Source organism: Cygnus atratus, chromosome 3 (assembly GCF_013377495.2).
Source record: "Cygnus atratus isolate AKBS03 ecotype Queensland, Australia chromosome 3, CAtr_DNAZoo_HiC_assembly, whole genome shotgun sequence".
NCBI classification, from domain to species: domain Eukaryota; kingdom Metazoa; phylum Chordata; class Aves; order Anseriformes; family Anatidae; genus Cygnus; species Cygnus atratus.
This window is the reverse complement of record NC_066364.1, coordinates 69,223,865-69,236,277: the sequence shown is the minus strand read 5'-3', so window position 1 is coordinate 69,236,277 and position 12,413 is coordinate 69,223,865. Positions and strand designations below refer to the sequence as shown.

At 40.0% G+C, this 12,413-nt stretch overlaps 1 protein-coding gene across 2 annotated transcripts in view; it reads left to right on the top strand.

Annotated features, from left to right (window-relative positions):
- Positions 1 to 12,413, top strand: part of UST (uronyl 2-sulfotransferase) — a 167,406-nt gene that overhangs the window by 70,037 nt on the left and 84,956 nt on the right. For both annotated transcript variants that reach the window (XM_035538687.2, XM_035538688.2), the window contains exon 3: positions 10,992 to 11,147. In XM_035538687.2, coding sequence (XP_035394580.1) covers positions 10,992 to 11,147 — 156 coding nt within the window. The remainder of the gene's footprint in view (positions 1 to 10,991; positions 11,148 to 12,413) is intronic.

Genomic DNA, 12,413 nt, shown 5'->3' with positions numbered 1-12,413 from the left:
CATGGCTCCACAGAATGCCAGGTAAATAAGAAATATAATAAATCACGTCCGCCTTGATTATATGTTGTTTAGGAAATGCTGGTTCATAATACTGAGGTCCAATTTACAGCTAGGTCTGGATGACCTAAACCTTCAGTGGAGAAAACAAAAATCTGCCATTCTGGATTAGAGTAGCACAACAGGATATCTTGTAAAAGTGACAAACTGATGTGGTTGAAGTTTCTAAGCCTTGTGACTCAGCTGAGTAACGTTCATGATTTTACCACAAGCCTCATCTTCCTTGATGATGTTCTTAAAACCTGAACTATTAAAATTAAACAATTCTGAAAGAATTTCTGTTGACTTGAAAAAATATTCCTTTTCCAGCCACTTTGTTTGAAGAAAAAAAAAAACACACACACAAAAAAAAAAAAAAAACAACAACATGAAAACCCAGATTTTAAAAAGGCTTGCAAGACTGAAAAACAAATTCTAATGTTAATTTGAAAGCCTCATGATTTAAAAAGCAAGCTTGTAGCTCCTGGCACTTTTCTACTATATAGTTTTGTAACTAAGAAGTATAGCTCAGGGAACAGTAAATAGTGATGAAGTACTTCAACAACAGCCATGAGCTTTAATCAAAAAGGAGATTGGGAGCTCAACTATGTGTGGTCAACCATAGACTCAGAACTGAGCAAAGAGGACAGTTTGTCTTGAGTGGGCCAGTGTGAGAGTGATGGTATCATGGTAACTCAGGTGGAGGAAGAGTTTGGGTGAGCAATATAAGCAAGGGGCCTTGGGGATATGAACAGGTAATTCTCAGGATGATACCTATAATGCCCCGGCATTCTGGGGGAACATGGAGCCCTTCGCTGCTGGAACCATTTGGGATTTTTGAGTAGGTGCAGGGAGAAGTTCCTTCCATTGTAATGGAAAGGAGTCCTTCCCTGTCCAGCATGAGGTTTGGTTTGCCTGAGCAAGCCAGATTCATCATTTCAGACTGCAGCAGGGTAAAATGGGAGCACTTGGTACTGGGCCCCCTGAATGTAGCATCTCCAAAGTCATGGGATACGCTTGTGGCTCAGATGTGAACTCTTGTCAGTTGGGAAAGTTATTCTGGCGCTGTGAGTAATAATGGCCCTGGAAGAGTCGCCCAGCAGTACATCATCCTTCATGTAGGTGCTTCTTGTCGCTCCTTCCAGGTGGTGACAAATTGTGATGAACCAGATTTGAATCTGTTACCTGCAGAAGTTCTGAAGGGAATCCAGATCCTTTGAGTTCCTCTGACCATGTGGAGCAGGAGCACCCCAGAGCCAGCCTGCCAGTGTCAGCACAACTGGCCTGTTTTACAAATTAAAATTCAGTTATGGCTATAAACAACATTTATTTCATACTGCAATTGACTTGTAAAGTGCCTGCACAGAGTGCAATGGAAAATACAGACATGATTAAGACCATGCTGGAAACATTAAAATAATATGTGAAAGTACTGAAGAGGGGCTAAAGTAAAGGATAGGAGGGCAAATTGAGACACAGCATGGCAGATCCTTGGTAGCGGTGAAGCCATGATGTGTTACACTAGCTACAGCCTGACTGATAGTCAACCACAATAGATACAAAAGAGTTAAACCTTAACGTGAAGCAAGACAAATGCATGTAGAGGAATAAATTATTTAGTCTACCACTCACCATGGACAAATCCAATATTATTGGCTCCCTGGGTGAATTCATGAATATTGCATTGGAAGCACAGAAACTGCTAGGAGGTAGTTAGGTTACTTAAGGGAACTCCAATGCCACAATGTATTATAAAAAGTTTTAAAACCAGGCTTAGCTACTTAATATCTCTTATTTCGTAAGTATCCAATATAAATATGTGGGTTGGATGTGATAGGATTCACTACTTAAGCAGAGAATAACTGTGCCAGTGTGTTCTGAGCACATCACAGAGTGTACAAAACCCTGGGCTCAGGAGGAAAACCAACCAGTTTTAAACTTTACAGTTCCAACATTTTTATTTTCACAGATATATATATATATATATATATATTATATATATGAATGTGAAGGTGCTCTGGAGTTAGAATGTGGCTTGCAAAAATTCTGCAGCTTAAGGGTTTTTCAATAGTACATGGAAACCTTTCGGTGGAAAGCTGGGTGATTGAAGTGACATGAAAAATTTTAACCTACCTGAATTCATGCTCGTTCTCTCAATTGGCAGCATCAGTGAACAATTTGCATCACTGATCTCCTTTATCTTGTTATGAAATAGGCACATGCCAGCAAGAGGAATTACACAATGTGAGGAACTTCATAACTAAAAGATGAAAATATTGCTTTTCAGAAGAGAACTAATGACAGCCTTACCATTCTTTATTTTCTGTTGTGATCTGCATACACCCGTGTAAGGTTGAGAGAGGTTAAACCACAGGAAAAGAGTAAGGTCTTTCTGTTCTGCACCCCTCTGTATTTGAGAGACAGTCTTCGTTCTTTTAAATGTCATTCTCAGCTGTATTAAAAAGGGACATCTGCAAGATATGAAGGGTAGTTGTTCAGTTCTCTTTGGTGCGAAGGTGAAAAGGTACAGCATTGTGTCTAATTTTGGTTCCAGAACAGGCGAACAAGTTGCCAACTGCAGAGGAAAGCAAGAAGAATGAGGAGGAGGTTGAAAAGCATGCTGTGCTAAGAAAGGGTGAAAGGAAAAGACGTGGTTAATCTAGCAGGCATTCAGCTGTAGCCCCAGTCATTACCTGCTTGGTGGGGTGATTCCCTCTCACCTGCTTCACCCCCGAGAGGAATTGGAGCTGCCGCCACTTCCATACAGGTCTGAGGGATTAGATCCAGGAGTCTGCTCGCACTTCAAGGTGCTGCCTAATATCGGTGACCACCTGAAACTGCCAAGTGAACTGAACATCTGCTCTCTACCAGTCTGTTTCGCTCTTTGTATGCATGTGCTGAATTTTAAAATTGTGGTCATTTCACATACCTGAAATAAACTTGGTCTCTGTTCTCTTTTCTGGGAAATCTTGAGCAGCAGATTGCAGAAGTAGGGGTTTTGCTCACCTGCAAGCTGCTGTTGTAGGAAAATAAATCAGACATGAGGGATAAAATGAGCAAAACCAAATGTGTTGACGGGGTTCAGCCTTAACTTTGAAAGCTTGCTCTTTGCAATTTTCTTTTCGCAGGTTGTTACTGATATTATCAAAGTATCAATTTGCTGTATGTATAGATGTGGTATCTTGTAATAGGACCTGGTATCTTGTAATAGGATCTGATCCAAGACTTAACAGGCAAACATCTTTATCCTTTGGTCTTAGCTCTTTTTAGAATTGTAGGGGTTCAGTACTTCCAAGAAAAAGAAAAAAAATATATATATATATAGGAGGGTTTGGGATTCGCTATATAGATATGTTTTGTGGGACGAATCAGGAATCATTAACATTCGAGGACACTTTATAGTAATGGTTTTCTTCTGTCTTAGTAAGTGGAAGGACTGAGTCTACATCCAGTCTCCTTTTGTTGCTTGTGCTCCATGCTTATGTTTTTAATTAGTTTGGTACTTAGGGATGTTGAATCATTAGGGAACACATTTTAACTAATTCTTCCAAATATGTTAGCTGCCAAAAAGATGAAATGCTTTGTTTTTAAAAGTCATGCTTTTTCAATTGAGTTAGTTGCTTAATGAAGATGCAACAGAAGAATCTTCTGTTTATTCTTCTGCCTATTTTCAGTGCTCCACTGCAGCTGTATGGACTTCAGACTTTGCAAACAAACCTCACCCTTATCTTTCTTGTGGTTTTAAGTGTATTTTCAGTGAACCGTAAAGGGGATGATGCTGTCTAGTCTGCTTTAGAGTTGGTTACTTCCAAAAGCTTGTCTTTGTCTACTGCCACTACACTCGACCTGTAGACAGACAGGTACCGATGAGTATCTGGACTTTTGCAAAGCATCTGACACTGTCCTGCATGACATCCTTGTTTCCAAATTGGAGAGACATGAATTTGATGGATGGACCACTCAGTGGATAAGTAATTGGCTGGATGATTGCACTGAGAAAGTTGGGGTTATTTAGCGTAGAGAAGAGAAGGCTCTGGAGAAACCTTATAGCAGCCTTCCAATATTTAAAGGGGGCCTAAAAGAAAGATGAGGAGAGACTCTTTATCGGGGGTGTAGTAACATGACAAGGGGTAACAGTTTTAAACTAAAAAAGGATAGGTTAAGATTAGATATGAGGAAAAAAAATCTTTACTGTAACGTTGGTAGGGCACTGGAACAGGCTGCCCAGAGAATCACAGAATGGTTTGGATTGGAAGGGACCTTAAAGACCACCCAGTTCCACACCCCTGCCATGGGCAGGGACACCTCCCACTAGATCAGGTTGCTCAAAGCCCCATCCAGCCTGGCCTTGAGCACTTCAAGGATGGGGCATCCACAGCTTCTAAAACCTGTATGCAAGTTTTAAACTAAAAGAGGGTAGATTTAGGTTAGATATAAGGAAGAAATTCTTTGCTCGGAGGGCGGTGAGATACTGGCACAGGTTGCCCAGAGAAGCATGATGGTACTTGACAGAATTGTGCCTATGATGTTTAGCTGGGAGAGAGGGAGGGTAACTTTTTCACCTTTCAACCACGCTTTCTACTGGCAAATCTTTGTGTTAGTAATTCTTTGTTGTAGGCACTTTTAAGTGAGAATAAGGTAACTTTTGTTTGGAAAGGGATTATTATTTTTTTTTTTTGGCAATTCCTGAAGTTATCTTTGGGATATGCTATCTCTTACTGGCCTCAATGTTTGTCTTTTAGTAGCCTGTGTCAGGCTTGTTACAAACCTCACAGAAAAAGAGGCATCAGATGGATCCAAGATCTCAAAGCTAGTAATTGAATTATCTAATCTGTCTTCTTGAAACCCACAATGTGAGAATGAGTGTTCACTGGGAACAGTAGAAGATAAGGTAAAAATTAAATGCATGGTGGTTAACAAAATTCTGGAATTTCTTTTGTGTGCTCTGGAAGAGGAGGAGAAATGTCAGAGAGAAATGGTCTGCAGCCAGTGTTGGGTGTTGCTTGCTCTCCGTAATGAGCATCCTCCACCACTCATGAGCCAAACAGACCATTGCTTTGACACAGTAAGCCATTTTTGAAGTTTTATGATTGTGTTTCAGCTGTGCAGGAAGAAAATGGAGGGGTTGCAGAGGGAAGATTTGGTATTACATAGAGATGTGTGACATCAGCAAGTGTTTTTCACGATCTTATCACTTGTGTGTGTGTTGGTTGGCCTCATTCACATGGTTAAGGTGGAGCATCTTCTGCCCACAAGTTAGTGTCTGCTGAGAAAGGAGAAGCCAGTTATGGCATCAGCTTCAGGCCTCTCTTGTACGTAAGGACAGGGTTCACTGGAGTGAGTCACTTACCTGCAAAATTTGTGGAGATAATGGACTGCTTTTGAGTAGTGCATCTCTGATATGAGTTATTTATCTGGGGAAATTCTTACTGGCCTAAAGAGCTCTTTGACAGATAAAAATGATTTTTCTTCCACTGGATTTCATTCAGAATGGTTCTTGTCAACTTCTTTAACTGTGGAACAAAAGGAAAAAAAAAACACAGTTTGAATTGACAAGTAAATTGTTGTATAACTTTTCAATTCCTTGGAAAGAGCTGTTGTAATTATACTGTGGGTTTTACTTTTCTATAACTGTAAGTACCAATTTGTATAACTCCAAAATTAATTATATGTTTGAATTGTTTTTATTACCTCTGGGCTTTGATGCCATGCTCAACAAAGTCACTCTAATTGTTTTGAAGTTGTGCATTGTTACATGAATATTATGTTGCTGAGCATCACCTCAGCTAATTAGCCTATATGGTGCAACTCCCATTGCAAAATGAAATGTAACCCAATTAGCAGTTTGTAAATCCCAAACCTCTGTTTTCCATCTTGTTTCTGCTAATATTATAGGAGCATTCTTTTCAAGTGTCTCTTCTGCCACGGTCTCTTATATCGTCTGACTGTTGCTGTTGTGTGTATTGTGAGTGGGAAAACAAAGAAGTTCCTCTTTTAAAGTTCCTTTTAAGTTCCTCGTTTTCTCTGTCTTGCGTTTCTAGATCTGCCTGATACAAACTCGGGTTTCTAGAAGAAGTACTTCTTCTTCCAAGAAATTACTTATACTCTTTCTAAAATGCAGAAAGCAGATTTGCAGTGTCCTAAGAGAAATGGACAAAAATTTGTTTAAGTACCAAAAGCCTCTGTGCTGCATGGCTTTGTGTATTGGGCACACTCTGTTGCATTTAGGTGTGTAAGTGGAATGGTGACGTTAATAGATAAAACATTAGCAAAGCATCAGCAACGAATCCTTAAAACTAGCCACATTCAGCAGTGCTACAAGTGAAGTTTTGATTACAGCTAATTATTGTGTTCTTCTAAAGCAATCTTAGAGCTGTAGTGTTTATCTTGAATCTTGTCTGATTTTACCCAAGTGCATTCACATGTTTACTCAATCAAGGCATTGATATATTGGCCTGCTTTAAACTAAACAGTTGTCTGGAAATAATAGCCCTTTATTTCAGTTTTCTCTATCTGTAGTGAGCATTTGCTTTTGGTTTCTTTTTTTTTGCGTTGCCATGGCTATTGTCTGCATGCAGAGCAGAACTGCATTACATAAGAAGGTGAGTTTCAGAAACAAAGGTGAAAACTGGCCAAAATTGTTTAGTAGATGTTAGCTGGCAAAGTTATTTGCACTTAGAACAGAAACTTTACAAAGGCCTACTGTCATTTTCTTTCTTTTTTTTTTTTTTTTTTTTAAAAGAATGGTATTATTAAGTTTCACCCAAAAGTTATTGGGTAATAAAATCAGGGATTTCATTAGAAGTTGAATTTAATCTGAGTGCAGCAAAATTTCACTTGGAATGAATTAAGTATCAATGTAGAAAAACTTTTGCTCACTATATTGCAAAGTGCAACTCTGCTATGAAAACCAAAGCAGTTCATAATTATGAAGCATTGTTTAACATTTCCAAACTCTACCCTACATACTCGTACCAGTATCAAAGGTTAGCTACTGCTGCACCATCCAGTTCATCACCTTTGGAGTTCTGTAACCACTGAGGATGGGATTTTGCATTTCATGGGAAGCAAAGCTTCTGTAGGATTGTAGATTGATAAGGAATAAAGGATTGTAGATTGATGAAGAATAAGGGGGCTGGTTTTCTCATAGAAACCCTTTATATGAGTGTGGCAAAATAGTGAAGATGTGGTGTGTTATGTGTGTTTTATGGGGCCCATGTTCACTTGCTGAATCAGCAGATGAGATGTACTGGAGAAAGCTCAAACAAGACAGTGACCACCAAATACCAACCCCGTCCACAGCTAATCTGGGGAGTCACAGCTTTTATAGTTATGTTGCAGTGAAGGATATCCTAAACATTGCTACTAATAGCAATAGTAATGTTCTTTTGCTCTTGAAGTGTAATGATGATAGCAAAGTGCCATGAATGACCAACACTTTATATAATATTCAGCATTATATATGATGTTCCCATTATATATAAGGGTATCTAGATTTCTCCTTTTATTTTTGTTCTAGTTAGCAGTTCTTTATGAAAGTAATCTGAAGGGTTTCCTGAGGAAGCATTTTCCTTCTCTGATGAAGATCTGTTAGCTGCTCCAATATCATGAGAAGTGCCAGAAGCCCATATGCCTCTTCTGACTGCTGTTATGTTAGAAATCCTCCTGCTAGAGAACATGATTGCACCACCAGCAAAAGTAACTGTAGGTTGAGACACACCATTGCTTTGGCACATGACCTGTTCCTTGTGCTAAAAATGTCATGCCTAGAACCACATTGCAGGCCTCGTGTCAGGAAACATTTTGTGCAGTCGTCTTAATAGAAAAACAAGCTTTCCCTAAGTGCCATACGTGTGCTGCTGTAGGTGAAACCATGAGGTCCTGACAATGTTAGCCAATTTAAAGGTCTTGAAAACAGATGACTCTTGGTCTATAGTATTAGATGCTGCTGCTATTTGCTATACCAACTGTTTGTCTGATGTGATAATGTGACTTCAGAATGCCTTTTACTGATAGAATAGCCCTTGGAAATCATCCAGGAACAAAACAAGGCTGCATCCAGCTTTCTTTAGAACAGTGAATTGCTACTTGCACTTTCTGGTTTCCCAGTTTTATGATTTAAGCTTCTAAAGCAGTCTGCAGATCTCAAATCTGATATGGAATAGTACTCTTTCCTTTTCACTCCAGTTTTATCTGTTCCTAACATCTCTTATCAGTAGTGACCCTAATCAGTAGAATAGCTCTATGTGCTTGTTTTATGTACTTCAATAGACTGCTTTTTACTTCTTTTTATTTATTTTTTTAAACATGGTGCATATAACAATCATACGCTGACTTCCGACATATTAGAAGTATATACTGGAATGACAAAATACTCTGCTCTTAGAAGATAAATAACAAGCATCAGTTTTATTCATCTTACAAAATAGACAGGAGAGTCTTTTCTATATCCTGCAGGAATGGCTGTGCAAAATGGTTTCCTACGACATTATGCAATTTCTCATCATTTTGCTTCGGTATCTAGCCTAAGTCAAGGAAATTGTGGACTATCAGACAGCAGCAACATTTGGTCACTAAATAGTACAATGAAATGCGTTGTAGTGTGTTTTGAGAATCTGAGTTCCAAGAGACGCAGCATGGGTGACATTGAGCTAAGAGATTGGCATCCCCAGGAGCAACAGTAGACTAGTATAGGCAAGGTCAGTGCTTCATTGATCTTCTCTTCACTACCAGTAAGGAGCAGCTGAAATTTAGGAGCTAGAAGGGTTTTTTTAAGGCAATAGCTAAAATTAGCATGGGATACATAATGGATAAGAGACAGTGACCTTATCTCAATGTCACTGAAGAAATCAAAACGGCTGAATGAGCAGAAAGCTAGTTGTGCCCACTCACTCCTGCAGAGGAAGCCTTGTTTGCCTCTTGTAGAAGTTGTGCTGTGCCTATGTTAGTGAGGGAGATCTGTAGCAGACATGGAGAGAGCACAGCAAGGACAGTACAGAAGAGGCGTTGCTGTGCTTGGGGCACCGCGTCTGCCATGACTGAATCCAAACAAATCATTAAGTAGCAAAAAATGAAAGTTTCTCCATGAAAAATGTCTGAAGTGTGATAGGACATACGGTATTTAAAAGATGAGTCCATCACTCATGACATTGGTTGTCTTGCCTCAAAGGCAAGACAGACATTTTCCAGAAGTGGAAAACAGCTGGTGCAAATGTATGAAAGCAGGCTTAATGAAGTTCAGTTTGTAAGCTGGCAGTTAATGAAAACTATTTCTAAATACTCATTTGGAGAAATAATCAAAAGCCTTTTTTCTGCCGACAGTCTGAATGGAAATAGCCAAAATAAGGCTTCACTGAGTGGAGCAGAGGTGGGTGCTCACCCATCCATGGCAGATCTCAGCTTGGCAAGCCTGTAGAAGACACTTAGTAGTTCTGGACTTTGGTACCATTTTATGTTAGGTGCAGACTTGTGGCCATAATTCTTCACTGGACTTACTGTAATAGCGTTTGTGATTTTCATATGCTGTTGGTTTTTATGTCCATGAATCATGATATCACATTCACCTCTCAGTTGTCCTATTCTTTCATCCTTGAAAGTTTTGACTGTAGATCTGTTACCTTTCCCCAGGTGATCTGGGGTTCAAACCAAACTGCTTCCTGTATTATTGACCTTATTATTCCTGTGATTGCTCTAAGCTGAGTTTCAATATGTCTAGTAATAAAACTTCTTAATTAACATGCTAAATTTTCTCATGTTAGTCTAGCATACAAAGCACCATCAATGACATGTTGCTTTGTTTATTTTTGAAGCACTTCTCTTCTAGAATACCTGAGCTGTCTAAAAGCATTTAGTTAACTATTATGAGTTGCTCTTTTGATTGTGCCTTGCAGAAATACTGTTAAAACCGCACAGGTACCCCACCTGCACCCCTGGTCCCTCCTTCTTTGCCTCAAAGACAGTAATAATTATAATAATAAATGTTGCCAAATTGTAATAGGAATTTCTGAGAAATAACTGAAAGAAGAAATTTCAAACTTTTGTACCTTCTGTTTGCTGTTCTTGGCGCAAAAAAGAAACTTACCTTCAGCTTCAGAGAGATGGTATTCAGTAAAGAGCACTGATGCGTGCAACAGTTGCATGAAGAGTGCCAAGCCTGGGATCGCAGCCGCCCATGCTGTTAAATTATCTGAATAGTCCTTGGCATAGTTTTAGCCCAAGTCAACTATCAGTCTCCTGAGTGGGGACAGGAGTGTGGTGCAAGAGACTTGAGCTGGAGATCATTGCCGGTAGGTGGGTGGGTTGTGGCTGGTCTGATTTGATGCTTAGTGAATGTCACCTGTGTGGCTGTGACCAGACCGTGCCATTTGTCCTCCAGGCCCAGCAGCGTCTTCTGGCTTGGTTTATTGCACAAGTACGTACCTCACCAGTGGCATGATTCCTTCTCTAAAACTTTGGAAGACTAATGTTTATATTTTACATTGAAACGGTTGATTAATTTTAGCCTTCTCCAATTGGTTGTTGCTTCTGTAAAGCTGAAGTTTTGCAACTCGAGCATTCCTTTTTCATTAGACCAACTTCACTTCGAGCTGCCAAACTGTAGCACAAGTTCACTGCTCTTCATTCTTGTATGGAGGCAGTCAACAAGCATAAGTCCATCATCATCTTCACTGGAAGTCATCAGCCATGGCTTAGTGTTTCTTGTGTAGCTGCTGATCTGTGCTGTTACTTTAAAGTAGGTCATGAGGGGGAAGTCTATGTTTGCCATCTCCTGAGCCACATGTTTTTATTATAAAGAGCTTATAGCTTACTGGTGGAAATGAATGTTTCTGACCTGGGCAGGGTCCTAGAAATTCTCTTCTACATACCTGTTGGCTGACGGGCAAAATATTCTGTGGCTGAGATACAAAGCCAAAAATAGCAATATACTGACTCATTTTTTTTCAATCTTTATTTAGGTACTTCCTTTCCCCAGCCAGGTGGTCTACAACAGAGTTGGAAAGTGCGGAAGTCGAACTGTGGTTTTGCTTTTAAGAATTTTATCAGAGAAACATGGATTCAACCTGGTAACGTCTGACATTCATAACAAAACAAGACTGACCAAAAATGAACAGGTAAGTTACTCCTGCTCAACTTAGATCCTCTTATTGTGTTTGTGAAGCTGAGAAACAAAGGGAACTAGCACAAATCATACTAAGACAAATCATATTGAAAAGATGTATTACCTGAGTAATCTGCCAGTATTCATCATCTTCTAAGTAGCTTTAGTTAACAGGAGAAATGGATGGTACAGCCAAGAGCAACATGATGTGGAGGGTTACGTTAAAAAAAAAAAAAAGCTTCCAGTGAGACAGCTCTTGAATGTACTCGACATAGCAGTTAGCCCAGCAGAGATGCAAGAAGAGTTACTACAAGTGAAGTTAGGTGCTAACAGCTTCTCAGACCTGTATTAAGGTATCTGCAGGGCACAGCCTTTTGACACGTAGGCATGCCGGCTTATTCAGATCTAGCTTGGACCTCTTTAAGCAGAGTATGAATAAATAATAGCCAACAGTTTCTCTGCTGGCTTTTGCGATTCACTTTTAGTAATCACTTGCATCAAATTTTTTTTCCCCAGGCCATGCTAACTCATGTTGCTGTAGTCTGACACATCCCTGAACCCATCTCAGCCTCTCACTTGTCTACCTTTTTCACATTATAATACAGCCCTCACTGAAGCAATGCCAAATGAAACCTCTTTACCCAGACACCCCTCTTCACGTTCCCTTAAAGCTGTAGAGGGCATTATTTTTGCAGGTTTGATTCCACAAAAGATTTGGTTATTTAAATTCACTTGTATCTAGGGTAACCGTGTGCCCACCAGAACTATCACTGCCATCCATAGATATTGATGCAAGTAACACAAAAAAACTCGGTCTCCAAAGTGTGCTGATTAATGCAGATGCCTTACACACAGCTGTTTCACACGTTGCCCACAGCTGTTCTTTTGATCTGCTGATTCAGGTAAGTGCTGCAGTAGCTGCCTGCATCACTCCTGAGATGAGCGATCTACAAACCGCAAAAGGATGTGTGCAGCGATCAAAACACAGGGATGGGCCTACCAGTGGCATCATCCTGTGGTTAGGGGTTATTTATCTGTAGCCTGTTTATGAGCATAAGTTTCAATGTTTGTTATTTTAGATATAGCAGTTAATTCCAGATTAAAGTTTGGGAGCGGATGTCACTACTGCAGTTCCCGCATTCTTTCCTTCCAGTGTAGCCTTTCGGGTCCCACAGGCAGCAATTCACCTAACCCTCTAGGGCATTTGTGTGTGGCCAGAGACAGGGACTGTCTATCAGGGGCTGCCCACCAGCCAAAAGGCTGTGGAAGAGGCCAGTGC